The sequence below is a fragment of the Chiloscyllium punctatum genome, chromosome 49, assembly GCF_047496795.1.
Source record: "Chiloscyllium punctatum isolate Juve2018m chromosome 49, sChiPun1.3, whole genome shotgun sequence".
NCBI lineage: Eukaryota > Metazoa > Chordata > Chondrichthyes > Orectolobiformes > Hemiscylliidae > Chiloscyllium > Chiloscyllium punctatum.
In genome coordinates, this window is record NC_092787.1 from 15,937,846 (window position 1) to 15,963,523 (window position 25,678).

The 25,678-nt window shown below is 41.1% G+C and overlaps 1 protein-coding gene across 3 annotated transcripts in view; it reads left to right on the forward strand.

Annotated features, from left to right (window-relative positions):
• Positions 1–25,328, forward strand: part of LOC140469541 (torsin-1A-like) — a 38,743-nt gene extending 13,415 nt beyond the window's left edge. For 2 of the 3 annotated variants that reach the window (XR_011956142.1, XR_011956141.1), the window contains exons 3-6: positions 1,761–1,936; positions 17,488–17,615; positions 22,711–23,692; positions 23,723–25,328. Coding sequence is in view for 1 of the 3 variants with exons in the window: in XM_072566151.1 (XP_072422252.1) it covers positions 1,761–1,936; positions 17,488–17,615; positions 22,711–22,955 (549 nt within the window). In the remaining 2 variants the exon portion in view is untranslated. Of the gene's footprint in view, positions 1–1,760; positions 1,937–17,487; positions 17,616–22,710 lie in introns of all 3 variants that reach the window. The other variant, XM_072566151.1, reaches the window with a different exon arrangement.
• The last annotated feature ends 350 nt before the right edge of the window (positions 25,329–25,678 follow it).

Consider the following 25,678-nt stretch of genomic DNA (forward strand, 5'->3'; position numbering starts at 1 on the left):
CAAGGACAGAAGAATGCACCTGTGTTCTTTGCAGTGAGAAAGCGGTCAACTTTTTAAATGTGTAGATTGTCAGATTTTGAGTCCTTTTTCCCAATGGGGCTGCACAGATTTCAACATGAATGCACAGCGTGAAAGGTTTAGCATTTTAAAAAAACTAGATGGTCTGAGAGGCAAAAATCCAAGTGAATGTGCACATGCACAAACATTCAGAGTTTTTTAATTGTACAGAGGCTGTAACAATGAGCCTTGCTGTTCAGGGGGAGTTGTGGTGTTGCACTTGCACTGTTTGAAAGTCATAAATACTTTTGAGCAGTTCGGAGACACTGACACTGTCCTGTTGTCTGGGCAGACAAAACAGGGCTTCACACCTGTGCAGTTGCACAAGGACACACCGAGATGAAGTGAGTTATACCAGAGAGCAACTAAGAGAGTCTGTGATCTTACTGGATCTATTTAGAACTTTGCTTTGGCCCCGGATGAATAACCTTGCTGTAAATTGTAAGACGAGTAGTTCCGGACTCAAGTTTCTCCTATACTTGTTTTAATTTCAGATTTCCAGTATCCGAGGTATATGTAAGAGAACTTTTGCCTACCTTGGCTCCTCTGCTGTAACCCATGTCCATGATATAGTTATCTTCGGTGAGGAGAGAGTTGAGAAGGAGATTCCTTCATTGTAACCTCAGCCATGTGTGGGAATTGAAACCACTCTGTTCAAATCACTCTGCATCACAAACCAGCCATCTAGCCAACTGAGCTAACTGGTTTTTTAACTCATTCGTGGGATGAGGACGTCGCTGGATAGCTAGCATTTATTGCCCAACCCAGCGGACAGTTAAGAGTCAATCACATTGCAGTGGGTCTGGAGTCACATGTAGGCCAGACCAGGTAGGGACAGCAGTTTCCTTCTCTAAAGGACATAACTGAAACCCAATTGATAGTGAACTGATCCCTAGTGGGAGGGGTATAAGATCATAAGGGTATAAATAGTGGATAGGAAGGCACTTATTCCACTAGTAGAGGGGTCAGTACCAAGGATCATAGATTTAAGGTAAGAAATAGAAACCAAAGAGGAGAGTTGAGGAGAAACTATTTCACCCAGAGAGTGATGGGAGCCCAGAACTCAGGGCTAGAAAGGGTGGGTTGAGTTATAAAGTCTTGAAATATTTGAGCAATATCTAGATGTTCACTAGCATTACTATAGTCTGCAGGGCTATGGGCCAAAAGCTGGGAAAAAGGGTCTGTGGAGTCAGATATTTACTGACTGGCAAGGACACTGTGCACCGAATGGTAAATATTGACTGAATGCTGTACTCTATATCAGTGCTGTTTCAGTTCTGGCCTTGTGAACATCTGTGATTTTTAATCACTGCACTGCTAGCTAGTGTGATTTCAGCTACTTAGGTGCTAAATGCTGGAATTTCCTCCCTACTTTGCACTTTTAGGACACTCATTAAAACCATTGACTAAGCTTCTGAAGAGTTTAGGCAGAGAATTCCAGGGCTCGGGATCTAAATACCTGGAAGCCCATTGGCCAATAGTAGAGTGATTCAAATGGATGATGAACAGGGAAACTTGGTGAGAATTAGCATTAAGAATGTTAATGTGTGTAACCTTGCCTTTGTGAAGTTCAGTAATTAAATCGCTGAGTTGACAGTCAATCCTTTCTTGACATTAGAGTTCCCTGTTGCCATTGCAATCTAATGGGAAACACTGGTCTGATACCACTTGTGCACTCTCTGAAGATGTTCTTATCTTTGCAGGAGCAGTTGGAAAGTTGGATCAGTGGTAACTTGAGTGACTGCAGCAGATCTGTCTTTATATTTGATGAAATGGACAAAATGCACCCAGGTTTGATTGATGCAATCAAGCCCTTCCTCGGTAGTTCACATGTTATGTACGGAACAAATTATCGAAAGGCGATATTTATTTTTGTAAGGTAAGTGACAAGAAATGACAGCCAACGCTTGTAAAACTGTAAGACACACAAACAAGATATTAGTCAAAGTTAAATTTGCAACCGGGAAGCAAAGTTTAGGTTTCCACACTTGTACTGGTGCTCATTGCAAGGTGTTTCTGTGCTGACAGTGAATGCTGATTGGAGGAGAGAATCTGTACCTTGGCACATAAATCAAGGAATTGTTCATCTTCCTCAGTCAGTCGAACAAATGATTGGAGGCTATGTATGTAAAATCTGTGGTGAAGAAATCTTTTCCCTGACAAGTGATGAGTTAGATTTAATTTTAAAATGCCCATTTAATGCACAGTTATCGTTTGAAAGAAACTTCATGGAGTTCCCTACCAAAGCATCTGAACACTGGTCTTCAAATACATTGTCTTGTGTTAATTAAAATTGGTGCTCCACTTCATGCTTTAGTCACCAGAGTGTGTGGTGTAGTCTGGTGATTTCAGCTGTGAACACAATGTGCTTTGGAACCTAAAAGACAACTTGTTCACACCTCGGTGCAGGAGATTTCCTCCAGAGTGCCTTGACTGAGTTTAGACACAGAAACAGAGAGGGCGGTGAGGGTGTGGGAATGTCAGTGGACTACTCAGGCTAATAGTCAGGGACACTGGTTCAAGTCCCAACATCGATTTTACATTTAATATACAGCTCGTGAACATAAAGCCCGTTTCAGTAATGGTGACTGTTAAACTACCCCTGATTATCATAACTCATTTTACTTGTTCATGCCATTTAGAGGCACCCCCACTTGGTCTGAGCTGCAAGTAATGTCAGAGCCACAGCAATGTGATGGACTCCGAAATGATGTGCTGAACCTGTCAGTTCAAGGAGAGTTTAGGATGGGTGACAAAAGTTGCCCAGCCAACGACCTTGTAGGTGTACACGCACATGCGCACTCTCACTCTCACTCTCACTCTTACTATCTCCTGTGCTCTCATTCCCTCTCTCTTTCTTGATCTCATTTCTCTCCCCCTCTTCTCCTCTCTCATTCTCTCCTTGGCGCGTGCGTGTGCTCTCTCTTCTCCTTCTCCTCCCCACCTCACCAGTCTTCTCCACTCTACTCATTAGTTTTCTCACTGTCATTCTCTACCTAGCTCTTATTTTCTCTCTCTCTCTCTCTCTCTCTCTCTCTCTCTCTCTCTGCCCCTCCACTCTCATTCTATTCTCTCACTCTCTCCCTTTCCCGATTCTCATTCTCTCTTGCGCTCTACTTTGCTCTCACGCTCTCCTCCTCTCTTTCTTTTCCCCTCTCTCATTCTTGTTTTCCCTTTCTCTCCCATTCTCACCCTCTCTCTTCCTCACTCTCATTCTCTTGCTTGCTCTGTCATACACTTTTTGAGGGACTTCAAAGAATTAAAGCAAGTATGAATTACTATAGTCTGCTTTTCACACTGAAAAGCATTTGGAACTTTAGTATAAAATGTATGTTTTAAAAAGTCCTTTCAAAATTAAAGATGTGGGATGATCCTGATTGCTTAGGGCTGCAGGTTTTGAGGGTGGAGATTTTTTTTCTGTAATTGCCTTTAGCATTATGTTTAATTGTTCAGAATATCTGGTTCTGTCCTTGGGTTCCAGTCTCTTTATTGCATTAGATCACACAACAGCAACAACAACTTGTATGTACAGAACAATTTTGTTTATCCAAACATCAATTATCTGTATTTCGGATTATCCAATCAAGGTCTCGAGGTCCCATAAAAACGCTATCCGTTAATGTGAAGAATCAGTTATTCAAACTCTCAGTTATCCAAACAAAATACTCCCCACTCATCTTGTTTGGATAATCGAGGTTGTTCTGTAAATACTACAGTGCCTTCAACTGAATAAACCAAAGTGCTGCACAGAGAAGTATTATAAAACAAAATTTAGTATCAATCTCTGTCAACTTGCTTTACACCTTTAAAAGCAGCAATTGGGTTCATTGTGATATGTTCATGTAAGAAGAGAATTGTTTTTATTCAAATATTGTCTGTATTTCCACCTGTACATTTGTTTTCAATTTACAAATCTGTAGTAGATTTGGATTTTAAACTCTTGTTAATTACATAATGTCACCAGAATCTGATCTTGTATTAATAATATTAATCTCCGTGTATTATCTTATAAAGATTGTTGTCCATTTGTGTAAGTTGACTAGAGTAACAATTTTCTAGATTAATAGCAAATTGATTTTAAAATCTTTAGAAACACAGTAATGTTGCATAGAACAGTGAACATTACAGCACAGTACAGGCCCTTTGGCTCTCTGTTGCACCGACCTGTGGAATTAACCTGATGCCCATCTAACCTACACAGTTCCATTATTATCCATATGTTTATCCAATGCCCATTTAAATGCCCTTAACGTCAGCAAGTCTACTACTGTTGCAGGCAGGCCGTTCCACACCCCTACTACTCTGAGTAAAGAAAGTACCCCAATATCTGTCCTAAATCTATCACCCCTCAATTTAAAGCTATGTCCCCTCATGTTAGCCTTCACCACCTGAGGAAAAAGGTTCTCACTGTCCACCCTATCTAACCCTCTTATACGTCTCAATTAAGTCACCTCTCACCCTTCTTCTCTCCGATGAAAACAGCCTCAATTCCCTCAGCCTTTCCTCGTAAGACCTTCCCTCCATACCAGGGAACATCCTTGTAAACCTCCTCTGAATCCTTTTCAAAGCTTCCACATCCTTCCTGTAATGTGGTGACCAGAACTATACGCAATACTCCAAGTGTGGCCTTACCAGTGTCTTTTACAGCTGACCTTGTGGCTCTGAAACTGAATCCCCCTACCAATAAACGCCAATACACTGTATGCCTTCTTAACAACCCTATCAACCTGGCTGCCAGGTTTCTGGGATTTATGCACCTGGACACCGAGATATCTCTGATCAACTACACTGCCAAGAATTTTACTATTAGCCCAGTACTCTGCATTCCTGTTACTTCTTCCAAAGTGAACTACCTCATACTTTTCCGCATTAAACTCCATTTGCCACTTCTCAGCCCAGCTCTGCATCTTATCTACGTCCCTCTGTAACCTACAACATCCTTCGGCACTATCCACAACTCTCCCTGCTTTAGTGTCATCTGCAAATTTACCAACCCATCCTTCTACGTCCACATACAGATCATTTATAAAAATGATAAACACCAATGGCCCCAAAACTTGTGGCATACCACTGGTAACTGAGCTCCAGGATGAACATTTCCCATCAACCATCACCCTCTGTCTTCTTTCAGCTAGCCAATTTCTGATCCAAACCATGAAAACACCTTCAATCCCAAAACTCCGTATTTTGTGCAATAGCCTCCCGTGTGGAACCTTATCAAATGTCTTACTGAAGTTCATATACACCACATTAGCTGCTTTGCCTTCATCCACCTGTTTTTTCACCTTCTTGAAGAACTCTAGGGTTGGTTAGGCATGATCTACTCTTCACAAAACTGTGTTGACTATCTGTAATCAAATTATTCATTTTCCAAATGGTTATAAATCTTATTTCTTATAACCTTTTCCAACACCTTACCCACAACTGAAGTAAGGCTCACTGGCCTATAATTACCAGGGCTGTCCTGACTCCCCTTCTTAAACAAGGGAACAACATTTGCTATCCTCCAGTCTTCTGGCACTACTCCTGTCGACAATGATGACATAAAGATCAACGCCAACGGCTCTGCAATCTCCTCCCTGGCTTTCCAGAGAATCCAAGAATAAATCCCATCCAACCCAGGGATTTTATCTATTTTCAGATCTTCCAAAATTGCTAAAACCTCCTTTTTTGTCAACTGCAATCCCACCTAATGTAATACCCCATATCTCCGTATTCTCATTAACATTGCCCTTTTCCAATGTGATTACTGACAAAAAGTATACATTAAACACTTCCTTTATGTCCTCAGATTCCACACACAGCTTCCCACTACTGTCTTTGATTGGCCGTAATCATCCTCTGATCATTCTTTTATTCCTGATTATACCTATAGAAGACCTTAGGGTTTTCTTGATCCTATCCGCCAACAACTTTTCCTCCTGGCTCATCTTAGCCCCCTCTATAGATTTTTTCTGGCTAACTTATAACTCTCAAGCCCCTAACTGAGCCGTCACGCCTCATCCTCAAAAAAAGCAGCCTCCTTCCTCTTGACAAGAGCTTCATCTTCTTTAGTAAACCATGGCTCCCCCTCTCACCCACTATCTCCCTGCCTTATAGTTATATACTTATCAAGCACCCGCAATAGCTGATCCTTGAATAAGCTCTACATTTCAAGAGTGTGCATCTCCTGCAGTTTCTTCCCCATCCTATGCTTCCTAAACCGTGCCTAATCGCATCATAATTGCCTTACCCCTATTTCCCCCATATTCCCCTTTCCCTGCGGTATATACCTATCCCTGCCCCATTGCTATTATAAACATAACCGAATTGTGGTCACAATTGCCAAAGTGTTCACCTTTCTCCAAACCTAACATCATTCCCCAGTACCAAATCCAATATGGCATCGCCCCATGTTGGACTGTCTACATACTGTGTCAGAAAACTCTCCTGCGCACACAGAACAAAAACTGACCCATCTAAACTACTAAACTACTATAGTATTGCAAAAGTCAATATTGGGGAAGTCCCCATAACAACTGTCCTGTTACTGTTGCTCCTATCGAGAATCATCTATTCTATCCTTTCCACAACATCCATGGAACAATTTGGAGGCCTATAGAAAACTCCCAACAAGGTGACGTTTCCTTTCCTGTGTCTAACCTCAGCCAAGCTACCCCAGTGGATGAATCCTCAGACGTTATCTCAGCTGCTGCAAAATTACCGTTGATTAACAATACCAACCCCCCCCCCCCCCCCCCCCCCCCCCCCCACTTTTATTTTACCATCTTCTCTGGTCTTGCTGAAACATCTAAATCCTGTAATCTGCGACAACCATTCCTGTCCCCCTTCTGGCCATGTCTCTGAAATGATCACAACATTAAATTCCCAGGTACCAACCCATACTGCAAGTTCACCCATCTTATTCCGAATGCTCCTGGCATTGAAGAACGCACATTTCAAACCAACATCCTGGTTGCCGGTGCCCTATCGTGGCCTTGTAAACCTATCCCTGACTTCACTACCCTCAACCTTCTGTACACTGGAACTACAATTCAGATTCCCATCCCCCTGCAACATTAGTTTAACCCCCTCTCCACCGCAGAGCACTAGCAAATTTCCCCCCACCAGGGTATTGGTACCCCACTGGTTCAGGTGAAGACCATCCTGTTTGTAGAGGTTCCATCTTCTCCAGAAAGAGTTCTAATCATCTAAGAATCCAAAACCCTCCCTTCTGCACCATCTCTGCACTCGCTTCACTAGCATGTGGCACGGGCAACAAACCAGAGATAACAAATCTATTTGTTCTAGCTCTAAGCTTCCATCCTAACTCCATGAATTTTTGCCTTATGACACAGGGTAAACCCTCCTGCTTAATTTAAACCAGCAACACAAACAATTTATCCTGTGCAGTAATCTGTGAAAATTCGAGAGGCCAAGAACTATTTAAAGTAAAAATTAACAACTTTTATTTCTTAAAATATAACAGAGAATAATTAACTAATAACTATTTACAACTCCTTCCTCTAACCCATCCTTTACTTTCCCTCTACAATACTGGTCCAATAAAAATCCCAATTAAGATTTACAAAACAAAACTTCTTATCTCAAAACCAGGCAGCTTTTGGTTCTTCTCTGTATTCCTGTCTTCTTTTTGGGAATTCTGCTTCACAGGTTACTGATTGATAAAGGTACCTTTTAAGAGAGCTATTTTTCAGGCACTCTTTACATGCTGGTAGCTTGGCAGTTCTTCTCCCAACTGTTCAATTTTCCCTAGTCTTATACCCCTAAAGTATTGGATTGTGTCCTTGGCTTTTAAGGTTGTCAATATACTGAACTTAAATTTGATTGGAGGTTGGTATTTTGGGGTATAATTTAAACTGATTGTTTGAAATCAAATTTGCTTTTGTCTCAAGGCAACCAGCTAATTGAGTTGTTCTACCAAATGTTACTTTTTTTCCAGAACACTTGGTTCTGTCAGGTAGTTCTACGAGCTAATAACTTAAAGGTACAGTACACCCACATCTTCATAACACCTCCCCCCTTAAGAAAAAATGAACCATTATAATGAAAAGATGGTTTCATGTTTTTCTTCTCTTTGTTTTTAACACATTACCCTAACATATAGATAACTTTAATATAAGTTCACCTTAACGTCTTCCCATATACCTCTATAAATAACATAAAATAAGTACAAATGTCATCAAAACTTTCAGTTAAATCTGCGACACATCTGCAAATACATTCTTATGACCTGCAAAATGTCCAATTTTTAAATTAAAAGATTGTAACATAAGACTCCAACAAAATAGTCTCATATTCTTGTCTTTAAAGCTTTCTAAGAATGTAAGCGGATTGTGATCCATATACGCCACCGTCTCCAACATATTGTTTGTGACATACACATTAAAATGTTGTCAGGCCAGTACCAGACTAATAGTTCCTTTTCGATTGTGGAGAATTTCCTCTGGTGGATGTTGATCTTCTTCGAAAAGTAACTAAATGGCAGATCAATCTGTAGGAATACAGCCCCAACTCCAATGTCACTAGCATCGATGGCGACTTTAGAACATAGAACATAGAACATAGAACAATACAGCACAGAACAGGCCCTTCGGCCCACGATGTTGTGCCGAACTTCTAACCTAGATTAAGCACCCATCCATGTACCTATCCAAATGCCGCTTAAAGGTCGCCAATGATTCTGACTCTACCACTCCCACGGGCAGCGCATTCCATGCCCCCACCACTCTCTGGGTAAAGAACCCACCCCTGACATCTCCCCTATACCTTCCACCCTTCACCTTAAATTTATGTCCCTTTGTAACACACTGTTGTACCCGGGGAAGAAGTTTCTGACTGTCTACTCTATCTATTCCTCTGATCATCTTATAAACCTCTATCAAGTCACCCCTCATCCTTCGCCGTTCCAACGAGAAAAGGCCGAGAACTCTCAACCTATCCTCGTACGACCTACTCTCCATTCCAGGCAACATCCTGGTAAATCTTCTCTGCACCCTCTCCAAAGCTTCCACATCTTTCCTAAAGTGAGGCGACCAGAACTGCACAAAGTACTCCAACTGTGGCCTAACCAAAGTCCTGTACAGCTGCAACATCACTTCATGACTCTTGAATTCAATCCCTCTGCTAATGAACGATAATACTCCATAGGCCTTCTTACAAACTCTATCCACCTGAGTGGCACCCTTCAAAGATCTATGTACATAGACCCCAAGATCCCTCTGTTCCTCCACCTGACTAAGAACCCTACCATTAACCCTGTATTCCGCATTCTTATTTGTTCTTCCAAAATGGACAACCTCACACTTGGCAGGGTTGAACTCCATCTGCCACTCCTCAGCCCAGCTCTGCATCCTATCTAAGTCCCTCTGCAGCCGACAACAGCCCTCCTCACTGTCCACAACTCCACCAATCTTCGTATCATCTGCAAATTTACTGACCCACCCTTCGACTCCCTCATCTAAGTCATTAATAAAAATTACAAACAGCAGAGGACCCAGAACTGATCCCTGCGGAACTCCACTTGTAACTGGGCTCCAGGCTGAATATTTACCATCTACCACCACTCTCTGCCTTCGACCGGTTAGCCAGTTTTCTGTCCAACTGGCCAAATTTCCCTCTATCCCATGCCTCCTGACTTTCCGCATAAGCCTACCATGGGGAACCTTATCAAATGCCTTACTTTAAAGGGTTTTGAAAAGTTTGGTGTAGCTAGAACTGGTTTGGTGGTTAATATGGCTTTCAAATGGTTGAATGCCTCCTGGCATGGTTTTGTCCACTGAAACTTTGTTCTTCTTCAACAAAATGGTTAGCTGTACCACCACACTGCTGAAACTTGGAACAAACTTCTAATAGAATCCGCTGAGTCATAAGAATCGAAGCAGCTCTTTCTGTGAAGTTGGTCGTGGAAGTTCCTCAATGATCCCACGGAACGCAAAGACGAAGGCCAACCTTCCATGACCGACGTTATATCCCAAGAATATCATCTCTGCTTTTGCGAATTTAGTCTTATTTAAGTTTATCACCAATATCTGCCAACTGTACTATGTCATCATTCCAGGAATTACTAAAGATGGCTACATCGTCCAAATAGACTGCACAGTTTGCTAATGCAGCCACAACTCTGCTGATGAGTCTTTGGAATGGGGTGGGCGCGTTCTTCACTCCAAAGGGCATCGTTTTAAACTGATATAGCCCATTTGGGGTTACAAATGCAGAATTTTCTTTTGCTGACTCTGATAAAGGTACCTGCCAGTAGCCACACATTAAGTCCAACTTGGTGATGTAACTGGCATGTCCAACTTTCTTGATACAGTCCTCCAATGTAGGAATTGGATAGGAGCCCGATTTTGTAACAGCGTTGACCTTCCAATAATCCACACCAATTAGTTGAGTCTCGTCCAGTTTAGGAACTAAGACAATCGGCGAGTTCTACTCGCTGTGGCTTGGTTTGATGTCCTCGTTGAGCATGACCTCCACCTCCATCTGGACCTGTCTCGTTTTGAAAGGATTGAGCCGACAGGGGTGGTGTTTTATCAGAGCAGTATTCCCTACGTCTGCTTCATGTACAATAGCCTTAGTCCTCCCCATCTGATTTTTACAAACATACTTATAATGCAGTAACCAATCTTTCAACTGAGATGGCTGCTCCTGAGACGGATAGCTTACTAATCTGTCCCACTCCTCAATGACTTCTTCATGTTTAAATCTATTTTGAAGCATGTCAAAATCAACATCATCTGGATTTCATTCCTCACTCGGCGGGGCAGTAACTAACTCCTGTTTTTCCTGTTCTTTCTCCCTAGTATTATACCCGATACCTTTTTTTTCCCTATCTGGCATCTTTACTAAATAGTTCGCCTGACAATTTTTTCTTAATTTGATAGGGGCCACTAAACCTGGCTTTGAAGGGATCTCCTATCACTGGTTACATACTAGCAGGTCATCCCCTCAGGAAAACATCCAAGTCTCAGAGCTTTTAAATGCCGCCTGCTTCATTCTATACTGTGCCCTCTTTTGATGCTGTTGAGCTAACTCACCTACACCATTTAGTCTCTCTTTCACCTCCAGTACATAATCTAAGTGTGAGACCTCCAATTTTGATCCTGTCAATTTTTCTTTAATTTCAAAGGGCCTCTCACTTCATGCCTGAATATTAACGCGAAGGGAGGGAACTGAGTAGATTCATTTGGGGCATCTCTAATGGCAAACAATACAAATGTTTTGTTTATCCCAGCCGTTTGGCTAATCCTGTCAGTGTGCTCTCAACATGGTCTTCGAGGTCTGATGCCACCTTTCTGAAGCTCCCTGGAATTCAGCATGATACGCACTGGATTTGAAGCTATCCATAACCACCTTAAACAGCCTAGCAGTAAAACTTGACCCTTGATCCAACTGAATTCTCTGGGTAGCCCATACCATGTGAAGAAAGCTACTAACTCCTCTACCAACTTTTTTGCCTTGATACTGCGCAATGGAATTGCCCCCGGAAATCTGGTAGACACATCCATATGGTTAACTGGTTCCCATTTTATTTCTCAGGAAGGAACCTACACACTCTCTATTGTAACCCGCATGAAAGGTTCTTCAAATGCAGGAATTGGCAACAAAAGTACTGGTTTTATTACAGCCTGTGGCTTACCTACCATTTGGCATGTATGGTATATTTGGCAAAGGTTAACCACATCCTTGTGCATTGCAGGCCAATAAAAATGGTTTTGTACCTTAACCTGAGTCTTTTGTACCCCTAGGTGACCTCCTACAGGTATTTCATGTGCTACCCATAACACCACCTGTCTCTATGCTATTGGCAACACTTTGGCCCATTTCTCCTCTGCACTAACCTGCCATGGTCTCTATTTCCATTTTAGGATTCTATCTTTCAGAAGATAACCCACCAAAATATTCTCTGCCTTCTTTTCGGAGTATGCATCCACATACATATCTTTTATTGTCTTGCTGTTTGAAAGTCTCTTAGTCTTTCAGGACTAAACACTTCTGTCTGACCCTCTACTTGTTCAGGTTTTTCCTGCACCATTACGTCAAACAGAGTATCTGCTAACTGAACCTTAACTCCTTCATAGAACATAGAACAATACAGTGCAGAACAGGCCCTTCGGTCCTTGATGTTGCGCCGACCTGTGAACTATTCTCAGCTCGTCCCCCTACACTATCCCAAAATCATCCATTTGCTTATCTAAGGATTGTTTAAATCTCCCTAATGTGGCTGAGTTGACTACCTTAGCAGGTAGGGTATTCCACGCCCTTACCACTCTCTACGTTAAGAACCTGCCTCTGACATCTGTCTTAAATCTATCACCCCTCAATTTGTAGTTATGCCCTCTCGTACAAGCTGATGTCATCATCCTAGAAAAAAAGGCTTTCACTGTCTACCCTATCTAATCCTCTGATCATCTTGTATATCCCTATGAAATCCCCCCTTAGCCGCCGCCTTTCCAATGAGAACAGACCCATTTGTCTCAGCCTTTCCTCATAAGATCTTCCCTCTAGACCAGGCAACTTCCCGGTAAATCTCCTCTGCACCTTTACCAAAGCTTCCACATCCTTCATGTAATGGGGTGACCAGAACTGTACACAAAATTTCAAGTGTGGCTGCACTAGCATTTTGTATAGTTGCAGCATGACATTACGGCTCTGGAACTCAATCCCTCTACCAATGAAACCTAACACACCATATGCCGCCTTAACAGCACTGTCAACCTGGGTGGCAACTTTCAGAGATCTATGCACATGGACTTCAAGATCCCTCTGCACATCCACACTATCCAGAATCTTTCCATTGACCCAGTACTCTGCCTTCCTGTTATTCTTCCCAAAGGGCATCACCTCACATTTAGCTGCATTGAACTCCATTTGCCACCTCTCAGCCCAATTCTGCAGTTTATCCAAGTCCCCCTGCAACCTGTAACACTCTTCCAAACTGTCCACTACTCCACCGACTTTAGTATCTTCTGCAAATTTACTAATCCATCCACCTGTGACTGCGTCATTTATAAAAGTATTTATAAAAATGACAAACAGCAGTGGTCCCAAAACAGATCCTTGTGGCACACCACTAGTTACTGGACTCCAAACTGTATGTTTTCCATCAACCACCACTTGCTACCTTCTTTTAGAAAGCCAGTTTCTTATCCAAACTGCTAAATCACCCTCAATTCCATGCCTCTGCATTTTCTCCAACAGCCTACCATGTGGAACCTTATCAAAGGATTTACTGAAGTCAATGTATACCACGTCAACTGCCCTACCTTCATCTACATGCTTGGTCACCTTCTCAAAAAAACTCAGAGGTTTGTGAGACACGACCTGCCCTTGACGAAACCGTGCTGGCTATCTGAAATCAAATTGTTGCTTGCTAAATGATTATAAATCTTATCTCATAATCCTTTCCAAAACCTTTCCTACAACAGAAGTAAGGCTCACTGGTCTATAATTACCTGGGTCATCTCTGCTGCCCTTCTTGAACAAGGGCACAACATTTGCAATCCTCCAGTCCTCAGGTACTAAACTAGTAGACAATGACGACTCAATTATCAAAGCCAAAGGTTCTGTTATCTCCTCCTAGCTTCCCAGAGAATCCTCTGATAAATCCCATCCGGCCCAAGGGACTTGCACTCCTTCTAGAATTGATAACACCTGTGTGTAACTAACCTCAATCCTTTCTAGTCTAATATCTTTCTCCTTATTTTTTGCTTCGTGCTGTGACTTATGATAGTGGATCCAGTTACCACACAGTCTGGGAAAATACCAGGATATTTCTGTTTTAACTCCTCAGTTTCTTGGTCTTCCTTGAGCTTCTCCACAACAAGGGGTGTCACTCTCACCTTGGATCCTGCCAAATCATTCCCAAGAACAAACTGAATTCCTAGAACTGATTCCCTGTCAATTGTTCCCACTGTAACTTCCCCAGTCTTGAGTTGACACTCCAACCTGATCTTACATAGAGGAATGCTCAATTTCTGTCCACCTATCCCACAAATTACCACACTCTCAGGTAACAGATCAGAAAGGGTGCATATTCGCTCATCCCTTACAGGATCTAACCAGTCACTAATAGTATCTCTCAAAATTATAACTTTGTGTCCTTCTCCCCCATTCTTTCCAAGTAAACGTTACCCTCAGAGGTGAATTCTTTGTCGACGTCAAGTACTAACTCCATCCCCAGCCCGTGCCGAGGCTGTGCACTCTCCTGCAGTTCCTCGGCTCTGCTTGAGGTCTCCTTTACTACCTTCACTAATGCCACTGGCTTAGTTTCTTTTACCACATCTTTTCCCACAGCGCCTATCTTTAATGACATTACATGTCCCACTTTACCACAGTGGAAACACTTGAGGCCTTTCACCACCTCTCCACCCTCTTGGGCTTCTTTTTTTTAATCCTGTGGTAAATTCTTACTGTTGGTTTCGTAGTCCCCTTCTCCCAAGTTCTATCCCTCACAGGACAAAATTCTGGCCGGAGGCTTGTCTTATGATAATTCTGCTGCCCTTCTCACTTCCTGAACTTTCTGTTCCTCCACATGAATTCTTCCCGTCTCTGGAAGTGTGTTTTTAATCTCCAGCAGAATAATCTCTCTTAGAGCCTTTGGACCCCCCCCCCCCCCCCCCTGCCAGGGATGCGTACACAGCCCCCTACTGTACTCACTGTATACCCATGATTGCGTCGCCAAATACCAGATGACTGCCATTTACAAGTTGGCTGACGACACTACCATAGTCTGTTGAATCTCAGATGGCGACAAAACAGACTACAGACAGGAGATGGGAGACCTGGAAAAAAGGTGTACTCAGAACAACCTAGCTCTCGATGCCGGCAAAACCAAGGAACTCATTATTGACTTTTGACGGGATGTTACTCAAGCCCCCCCCCCCTACACATTGACAGCAGCACAGAGACGGAACGGGTGGACATTGTCAAGCTCCTGGGAGTGGTCATCCACAACAAGCTTTCTTAGACTCTTCATGTCGACGCACTGGTTACAAAGGCCCAACAATCTCTTCCTCAGGCAGCTGAGGAAATTTGGCATGACGGCGAATACCCTTGCCAACCTTTTTAGGTATGCCATCGAGAGCATTCTGTCTGGATGTATCACTACCTGGTATGGCAACTGTACTATTCAACATCGGAGATAGTTACAGGGATTGATGAACTCAGCCCAGGCAATCACAAAGGCCAACCTCCCATCTACAGAATCTATCTACCAGGCCCAGTGTCAAGGAAAGGCCGCCAGCATTCTCAAAGATTCATCCCACCCTGGCAATTTTTTTTTTACAACCTCTACCATCAGGGAGAAGTTACAGAAGCCTGAACACACGCAATAGCCAGTTTTGTAACAGTTTCTACCCTACTGTTGTTAGATTACTGAATGGACTTACAAACTCTTTAATATTCGCCTGTACCTGTGTTTTTGTTTTTGCCACTGTTTACCTATTATTTACTTGTCTGTGCTATTAACTCTGTGATCTGCCTGTATTGCTCACAGGACAAAGCTTTTCACTGTGCCTTGGTACATGTGACAATAAATTCAATTCAAGGTTTTATAGCACATACCCATCAATCAAAATGACAATATTTAATTCTTTCGAACTTGAAGTAAGTCTGACCTGGTTCCTCCTTGGTGTTTCTGAGTCACTGTCTATATGCTTCTGGTACTAATTCATATGTATTTAAAATAGCCTGTTTAACCTCTTCATAATCTCTTGATAATCTTACAGTGCGTCAAATACCTCAAGTCCTGCCTACCAGTTTAGTCTGAACTAGCATTACCCATAAATTCTCTGACCACTCCATCTGCCGAGCCAATTTTTCAAATTAAATAAAAAAGGCTTCAACGTTTTTCTCATCAAAATGTGGCAGAGTTTTGACATATTTATCACTACCTTCTCTTTTAATCTCCATCCTGTTAACTTGACTTTGCTGACTAAGTCGCAACTTCTCAAGTTCAAATTCTGTCTCTCTTTCTCTCTCTTCTCTCCCTTTCTTTTCTCTCTCTCTTTGCTCAGCTAAGAACCTTCTGTCTCTCTTTTTCCTCTCTCTCCCTTTGTTTGTCTTCTAACTCTATTTTCCTGAAGTGTAATTTAAGTTTTTCTACCTCGTCTGCACTTATCTATTTCTCTGACACACCTAAGTGTTTGAGTAATTCCCTTACAATTTCAGCTTTACTTTTGTCTTTTGTTAAACCCAAATCTAATTTCTTTGTTAATACTAAAACTATGGCTTTTTTCTTTTCTTCTAAGCTTTCTTGGCAAACCTGAGAATCATTTTCAAATCCCAGAACCTCTTTAGCAATTTTAAGAGCCATTTCTCTCACTTTTAATTTAATCAACTACAAGTCACCAAAATTAAACACACTGTCTCACATATTTTAAAGATCGAGGACACTACCCTGCAAGTGTTTAAATCTGCTGGGATTTTTTTGTACCCCCAAATCTATTCAAATCTGTCTAAACCAGTTCAAGTCCCTGATGAGCCCCCAAACTGTTAGGACATGGGGTAAACCCTCCTGCTTAATTTAAACCAGCAACACAGAAAAGATGTATCCCGTGCAGTAATCTGTGAAAAGTCGAGAGGCTAAGAACTATTTAAAGTAAAAATTAACAACTTTATTTCTTAAAATATAACAGAATAATTAACTAACAACTATTTACAACTCCTTCCTCTAACCTATCTTTTACTTTCTCCTCTACAATACTGGTCCAATAAAAATCCCGATTAAGATTTACAAAGCAAAACTTTTTATCTCAAAATCTGGCAGCTTTCGGTTCTTCTCTGTATTCTCTGTATTCTTTTCTTCTCCTTGGGATTCTGCTTCACAGGTTACTGATTGATAAAGGTACCTTTAAGAGAGCTACTTTTTGGGCAGTCTTTACATTGCTGGTGGTTTGGCAGTTCTCCTCCTAACTGTTCAACCTTTCCTGGTCTTATACCCCCCAAAGTATCAGATTGTGTCATTGCTTTTAAGATTGTCAATATACTCAATTTAAACTTGATTGGAGGTTGGTATTTTGGGGTATAATTTAAACTGGTCAAATTTGAATTCAAATTTGTTTTTATCTCAAGGCAACCAGCTAATCGAGTTATTCGACCAAATGTTACTTTTTTTTTTCAGAACGCTTAATTCTGTTAGGTAGTTCTTCTAGCTATTAACTTTCTTAAAGGTATAGTGCACCCACATCTTCACAACAGTAAAGATCGTCAAACATTTGCCTGTTGAATCATAAAGAACCTCTCATGACAGACATATAAATGTAGCATCTGAAGAAATTATAACTTGACAATTAACTAGCACCAATGAATAACAAACTGCTGACTGGCTTGACAGTAAATAGCTGATCATTGTGTGGTGTGTAGCTGTTGATGGCAAAGTTTACTCATTTCACTATTGTTATTTTCGTGATTATGTCTCATAACCAGCAACGCTGGAGGTGAGCAGATAAACAACGTGGTGCTACACTTCTGGAAGATTCAAAAGGACAGGGAGGAAATTCAATTGGAAGACTTGGAGTCCAAAATATCCAAGGCAGTTTTCAATAATAGACTCAGTAAGTCATCACTATTTTTTAAAAGAAGGATTATTTTAATAAACGTCCGTATTGTCGATGTGTTGTCTTCATTCGGTAGTGTATGTCCTCATTGAAAACAGTCATTATAGTTCTAGCTTTACCAATGTGTTCGGATACTGTAGTTATAATATTCATATTGCACAACAAATGAAAAGTAAGGTTATTGGTGCAGTCATTATTCTTTGATAATATGCGTCTTGTTTCTGGTTACAGAACATCATCTTTGTTTGTTTTCCCAGTCAGACCATTCCAGTTCTGAGACCCCTCTCTAAATTTCAGTGATGTTTAGTTGCACCATCATTCAAAACCATCTAATCTATCCAAGCAAAAGAAAAGATTTTGCAACCTTTGTGTTTTACAGAGCACTTGACTGTTTTCAGTGAAGAAATTTAAGTGTCATGGTTTCATTGTGCGGGAGCCCTTCATATTAGCTGTACATAGAAGATCTAGGTCATTTTAGGGAGAAACAGAGTTACATGTTATGTCTGAGAGCGTTTCTTTAATAAAGTTGAGATGTGTTCATATTTATACAAACAACATGTTATAACAATGTGATAATTAGCATTTTGTGAAAGAAAATCTTTTATTTCCTAATAGTTTTCAAACTTGTGTTTAGGATCTGTAGGTTCAATATAGGTTCAAGTGAGAAATTCACACTGACAGCTCAATAGCTCTGTAGTACCTTGCGACACAGACGTGCCAGGATGTATAAATTACAGAAATGGCGCAAGAATGATGGGCTGCATGGCATCCTTCCTGCCTCGTAACAATTCTGTGATTATGCATATAGTCAAGAGGACACAGAGGATTTCATGTTATTAATGTTGAATGTGACCATGGAATCCAGAGGCTGTTGTACTTTGGCTTTTAATAAAACAATGAACCTCCTTCTGATTAGGGTGAAAAATTTGTACTTATTCCTTAACATGATTAAGAGATGAAGGCATACTCATTACCTTCATAAGCTTTTGGAATTGACGACTGGGTGAACATTGCTCATGTGATAAAATGTGATTAAGACAGCTACTTAAAAACAAACTCAAATAGAAATTGTTGGAGAAACCCGGTAAGTCTGGCAGCATCTGTGGACAGAAAGCAGAGTTAATGTCTCAAGTTCAGTGTCCCTTCTTCAGGGAAAAAAAAAGTAGGAACTCTGGTTCCTGAGGATTATTCAGAGCAGAGCAAAACACAAAAGTAAAGCAATAGTAAAACACTGGTCTGAATCCATTTGAAGTATTGTGTTCAATTCTGGGCTCTACACTTTACGAAGGATGTCAAAGACTGGGCAAGGTGCAGGAGAAATTCACTGGTGGATGAAGGAAAGCTGAGATACTGCACGTTAGAGCAGAGAAGCTTAAGAGAAGTTTAGATGGAGAGGTGCTCAAAATCATGAGCAGTTTTGAGAGTGTAAAAAGGAGAAAATTCTTCCAATGGTGGGAAGGTCAGTAGCTCAAGAACTCTGATTTAAGTCATCTGCAAAAGGAGCAGCGATGACTTGACAATTTTTCTGTAGCCGTTTGTGGGAATTGGGAATACTTTACAAGCCAGCACAAAAAAACACATTCCAAAATTGAATTAGAAGGGGAAGAAGGTTTCAGGCTCTGAGGGTAGGCAGTAACATGGTCTAGGAGTAATCCCTAGAGCCAGGCTAATACTCTGGGCAATGCATTCCTACTCTACTCTGGTCAATGGTGAAATCTGAATTTGATTAATAAATCTGGAATTAAAAGCTGGTCTCATGGTGACCAGGAAATCACTGTTAGTTGTAAAGAAAGCAAAACTCCCGGTTTACTAACGTCCTATAGGGAAGGAAACTGCTGTACTTAGCTGATTATGTGATCACTGTTTCACATGACTCCAGATTGAGCAGCAATGTGGCAGACTGTAATGACGAAGCAAATCCCTCAGGACTTTGCCTGTGATGCCCACATCCCATGAAAGAATAAAACAAAAGGAGTAGAGTAGTGAGACCACTGAGCGAGCTATATCAGGGAGCTGACAGTGGCCTCTTCCTGTACTGTGCTATTCCATGCACTGCCAACACCTCATTGCCTTACTTGACATGCTCCTCGTGGGAGTTACTGTTATCACTGACCAACATGCTGTGACATTCATTTCAAGCCCCAAAGGTCTTACTCCTGGAAGCTTCTGGTTTGTTAGGTACAAACACATGGATTAGGAGCAGGAAGAGACCATTCTGCCCTTCAGGCTGCTGTGTTATTCAATAAGATTATGGCAGATCTGATTATTTCAAATTCTACATTCCCCTTTAATCTTTCGCTCCTTCAGTATCACTGCCTTAAAGATATTCCATGACCTCTCCTCCACCACCTTCTGAGGTAAAGTTCCAGGGTCTCATGACCCTCTGAGAGAAAATAAATTTTCCCCATCTCTGTCTTGAAAGGGTATGCCCAATTTTAAAACAAACATCCCTAGTTCTGAACTCATCACTTATCAAGTCTGTTCAGCATCTTTTATACTTCACTGAAGTCACCCTTCAATCTTCTGTACCTGAGTGACCCACTCTGTCCAACCTTTCCTCATATGACAACACACTCATTCCAAGTATTAGTCCAGTGCAGAAAAACTCAGCAGGTCTGGCAGCATCTCTGAAGAGAAAAACTGAACTAACTTTTCAAGTCCAGTATGAGTTCTGCAGAATATTTTGGATTCAGCATTAACTGAGCTTCTCTCTCCAGAGGTGCTGCCATAGAGCCAGAGTCATACAGCACGGAAACACACCCTTCGGCCCAACATGTCCATGTTGACTGAATTTCCCAAACTAAAGTAGTCCCATTTGCCTGCATTTGGTCCATATTCCCTCCAAACCTTTCCTATTCCTGGACCTATCCAAATGTCTTTTAAATGTTGTAATTGTACCTGCATCTACCGTTTCTTCTGGCAATTCATATCTCACATAAACCACTCTTTGCATGAAAAGACCTGCTGAGTTTCTCCAGCATGTTCTCTATTTCAGATCACTGGCATCTGGAGTATTTTGCCTTTATTTCAGTGATCGAACTATAAGCCACCTCTGAACCGCCTCCAACGAATTTACATCTTTCCTTAAATAAGGAGATCAAACAAGCACACTGATTTCAAGATGTGGTCTCACCAATGCTCCGGAAATTGTAGCATAACACTCTATATGTTCAGCTTCTCTTGTATTAAAGGACGGCATTCTATTCGTTCTCTGAAATGCTTGCTGTATCTGCAAAACAAGGTTTTGTGACTCTATGAACACGCTATGAACCTGGGAATGAAACAGTTATTACCCATTTTGCTAATATTCAGCTTTTTTATTCTATCTGCCAAAGTAAGCAACTTTAGATTTTACTACGCCATACTCCATCTGCCAGATTTTAGCCCACTCACCATCTATATTTGTCAGCATCCTCCTTATGTCCTTTTCACACATACTTGCTTACCTATCTCTGTGCTGCCTGCAAGTTTAGCCACTAATGCCTTCACTGCCCTCATCTCAGCTGTTGATATAAATTGTAAAATGTTGAGGTCTCAGCACAGACCACTGTGGCAACCTGCTCATCACATCTTGCCAATCAGAATCATTTGTGTGTACCCGATTTACTGCCAACCGACCAGTCTTCTATTGTATGTTACCCGCTATGCCATGCACTTCTACTTTGCACCTTTTATACGGCAACTTAGCAAATTCCTTCTGGAAATCCATGTGCATCAATCGGGTCCACTTATCCACAGTGCATGGTATTCCATCAAATAGTTAACTGGTTAAACATAATTTTCTTTCCACTAAACCATGTTGATGCTTTCCGGACCTGAATGGCACGGTGGCTCAGTGGTTAGCACTGCTGCCTCACATCACCAGGGTCCCAGGTTCGATTCCAGCCTCAGGTGACTGTCTGTGTGGAGCTTGCACATTCTCCCCCCTGTCTGCGTGGGTTTCCTCCGGGTGCTCCGGTTTCCTCCCACAGTCCAAAGATGTGCATGTTAGGTGAATTGGCCATGCTAAATTTCCCATAGTGTTAGGTACATTAGTCAGAAGGAAATGGGTCAGTGTCAGAGGATCAATGTGAACTTGTTGGGCCAAACAGCCTGTTTCCACACTGTAGAGAATCTAATCTTGATTTTTTTTTTAAACTGCCCAATTATATCTTGATGCACGGTTGCTCAGTGGTTAGCACTGCTGCCTCACAGCACCAGGGATCCGGGTTCGATTTCAGCCTCGGCCGACTGTCTGTATGGAGTTTACACATTCTCCCCGTGTCTGCGTGGGTTTCCTCTGGGTGCTCTAGTTTCCTCCCAGAGATGTGCAGGTTAGATGAATTGGCTGTGCTAAATTGCCCATAGTGTTCAGGGACATATAGGTTACGTGCACGAGTCACTGGTACATGTAAGGGAATGGGTCTGGGTGGGTTACTCTTCAGAGGGTCGGTGCAGACTTGTTAGGCCGAAGGGCCTGTTTCCACATGTAGGGATTCAAATTCTAAACCTTCCTCAGTGATCATTTCCAACAGCTTCGAATGATGGTTGTCAAGCTAATTGGCTATAGCTTCCTCTTTTCTGCATCCCTTCCTTCTTGAATAGAGGTGCTATATCTGCTACTTTCTAGAATCTAGTGAACTGTGGAAAATTAACACCAAGGCATCTACTACCTCATTAGCTTCATCTTTTAACACCCTAGGATAAAGTCCACCCAGACTTGGACTTGTAAACTCTCAGCTCCAATATTTACTGAGTACCACTTCCCTGGTGATTATATTTTCATCAGGTTCCTCTTCTTTCACCACCTGACTTACAACTATTACTGGGATGATTTCTTTTGTATCCTCCACAATGAAGACAGAAGTAAAATGTTTGTTAATTTCATCTGGCATTTCTTTACCTGCTAATAACTCCCTATGCTCACTCTCTAGAGGATCAACACTCCTTTTATTTACTCTTTTTTTTTTCCTTTTTGGACACCTGTACTTGTGTACGAAGGCTGCTCTGTGTTACTTTCGGGGAGAGATCTTAAATTGGCCTAATGAGTTTTTTTTTTTAAGTGGTTATGTTTGCCCCCATTGTAATGTGTGTTCCTGTGCTTTATTTGTAGGTGGGTTCTGGAATTCCACGATCATAAACGAGCAACTTGTCGACTATTTTGTACCATTTCTACCTCTGAAACTCAAGCATGTCAAGGAATGTGTGAGAAGTGAGATGGTCTCCAGAGGCATAAAACCTTCAGATGAAATAGTTGCAGAAGTCGCCAAGTCCATGAACTTTATCCCAGAGAGTGAGAAATTGTTTTCTCAAACAGGCTGCAAGACTGTCTCTGCCAAATTGGACTTTTTCTTGTAACTCCAAGGGGATCTTGTTCAAATGTGTGTCAGAAAGTAGAATTGTATATCAGGGATTACCAATGTCTCCTGGGAGAGAATTGTGAAGATCTTACTATTGTTGCTAACTTATTTAATGTGATGATATACAATTAGCCTTCAGATTAATGTCCTGTTTTAGGGATAAACTATTAGGCCAGAAGAAGATGAAAAATCTTTTACTGGACTTTTTTTTTCTTTTTTAAGACAAAGTGTTTAACCTATCCAAAAGTTTAATTGTTTCAGTAAAGAATTGAGAATCAGAATATTCCTCATCCAAGAGTGAATGCTGAATGCAGGATGCAAATCGACCAGTTGTCAAGTTCTACAGAGGGGCAGATTTCCAACGCCAGTGCACAGGAGTGGTGAGAAGACAGTTGTTTGAGTTGGCATGCTAAACATCTGAACCCTGCTGCCAGTCTATGCTGACTGTGTAAAGACTTATAGGCTGTAAAGATATCTTTTTTTAAAATACAGTGAACTCTTATATTGCACAGGTCTGAGCACTCTGCACTATTTGTAAATTTAATAATCAGGCTAATTTCTTTATTATAACCCTTGATTTTTGCACATGAATTCTGAAAATGGATCCTGAATGGGGGAGACTTCTATGTTCTAAAACTATTAAATAGAGAAAAGTGAATTCTTGGCTGTGGTTATAGACTATGTTTGCTCAGAGCTGGCTAATAGCTTGGAAAATATCGCATGGGTTACGCAAAGGTGGGCTCCTTTAAGGTGGGCTCCTTTAAGGTGGGCTCCTTTAAGGTGGTATATGTGCATGACCAGTTTTCTTTTCGTTTTAACAAACCAAAGGCCCCTGCATTTAAGCAAATGTGCACTGTAAAAAAAAAAAGGACATTATTATAGGGAAAAAAATGGTTTGTAATCACCAGGTGTATCCTAACCATTCTCTCAATAATTGTGATTGGGTTATTATTTGGAAATCATCCCAACTGGAACATTTTTTCTTCAAATAATACTGCCCTCATTAGTCAATTATTGCCTGTGACCAGTGTTGGGTGTGGGGACTAGAATTGATCAAGATACAATGCATTGTACTCTCCACTTCAAACAGGATAGAATCACTGAAATAAATAGCTGCAATTTCCACCTTCCATGTAGCAAAACCTCTCTAGGATTTGTATGCAGGGCAGGAATTAGGAAAGTGGTTGAAGAGCTAGGTTTTGAGGCTATTTGAAGGTAGAAGAGATGGAGCACAATGCACCCATTTTGGGTAATTCAGGAATAAGTTTGTTAGTGGTTTATTTTCCCTGTCATTTGACCTGCTAACATGGGGATTGTGACAACACAAAAACAAAATACTGTAGGCACTGGAAATTGGAAATGTAAACAGAAAATCCTGGCTTTGTTCAGCAGGTTTGGCAGCATCAGCAGAGAGAAACTGAGTTAACATTTCAAGTTGATGATTTTAACTCCTTTTCTCTTCAGAGATGCTACCTGACCTGCTGAGAACTTACAGTGTTTTCCTTTGGGAAATTACAGTTGCCAATTTGTACCTGCCCACTCAGTGGCTGGAAATCCCTGAAGTACTTGGATGTTAATCAATCTTAACACAAATATCTTGAGGATTTTTCCACCAAAAAAAAACCCTAGATATTTCTTCTTGGTCAATTTCTGATTTTACACTCCCAGACATTTACAAAACCAAGCTTGTCACACAGTATTGGACCTCTGCAGACTAGATTAAATGATGCAACCTATTTCAAAATCAGCAGAGACCCGCAAAATGTTTTTTAATGTGAAATGAGTTCCTTAAAATTTTAACTGTATTTCTTTAATCCCTGTCCTAAATTTCATTCTATCCTAACCCATTCCATTCCTTATAACTGTAATATTTTGCTTTGGAAGCCTTTCAGAATGTTCATGGCTTGTGCTGCAGTGATAATCTTCATCTATTGCTCTTTTGGTTTCTTATTCAAATGAATCTGTTGTTGTCTCACTCCACAGAGCAGTCAGTAAGGAACTACCTTTTCTTTTAAAAACCAAGTCAGGTTAAATGTTCGTTAAATTGTGAAGGGAACTGATGGTCTTTTGCGTTTTGACTTGAGCAAGCAGGTTATTTATTAAACACACAGTAACCTTTTCAAAGCTGGAGCTCACAATTGGCATTTCAAAACCTTCCAACACTCAAATTTAAATTTGTCTTTACAGTAAATTGTTCTGTTTTAAACAGCACTGAAATATATTGTATTGTCTGTTTACTGATTTCCAAAAAACTCTTCCAGATAGTTTAATGTTTAAAACTGTATTTCAAAGGAGAAACCAGCAAACTTCATTACTTAACAGTATTTCCTGCAATTTTTAAAGATTAAATAAACTATTTGCAAATTGTGAACATGCTGAATGTCTAAGTGATAATATCTGTTTTTTATTACAAAAGATTATGGAATACATTTGTATAGTTCCTCACCTCCTCTTGTTCTTGCAACAAGAATCTGGATTGGCACCTTTGGAATCACCCGTTCATAGATATGAGGGGGGATCAAATATGATAACAGCATAAATTGACTTGCTTCTACATGTTGGTGGAGTTAGAAATGCTCTACAGCTTTGACAATATTCTGGATTGGAGAGAGAAGAAGGACTGAGAATAAGTATAAACTAAAAGAAGGGAAAATGAGCTGCTGGTTTATGGGAGTTGGAATTTTATTTTACCGAGAGGAATATGGTGAAATCTATTGAGCC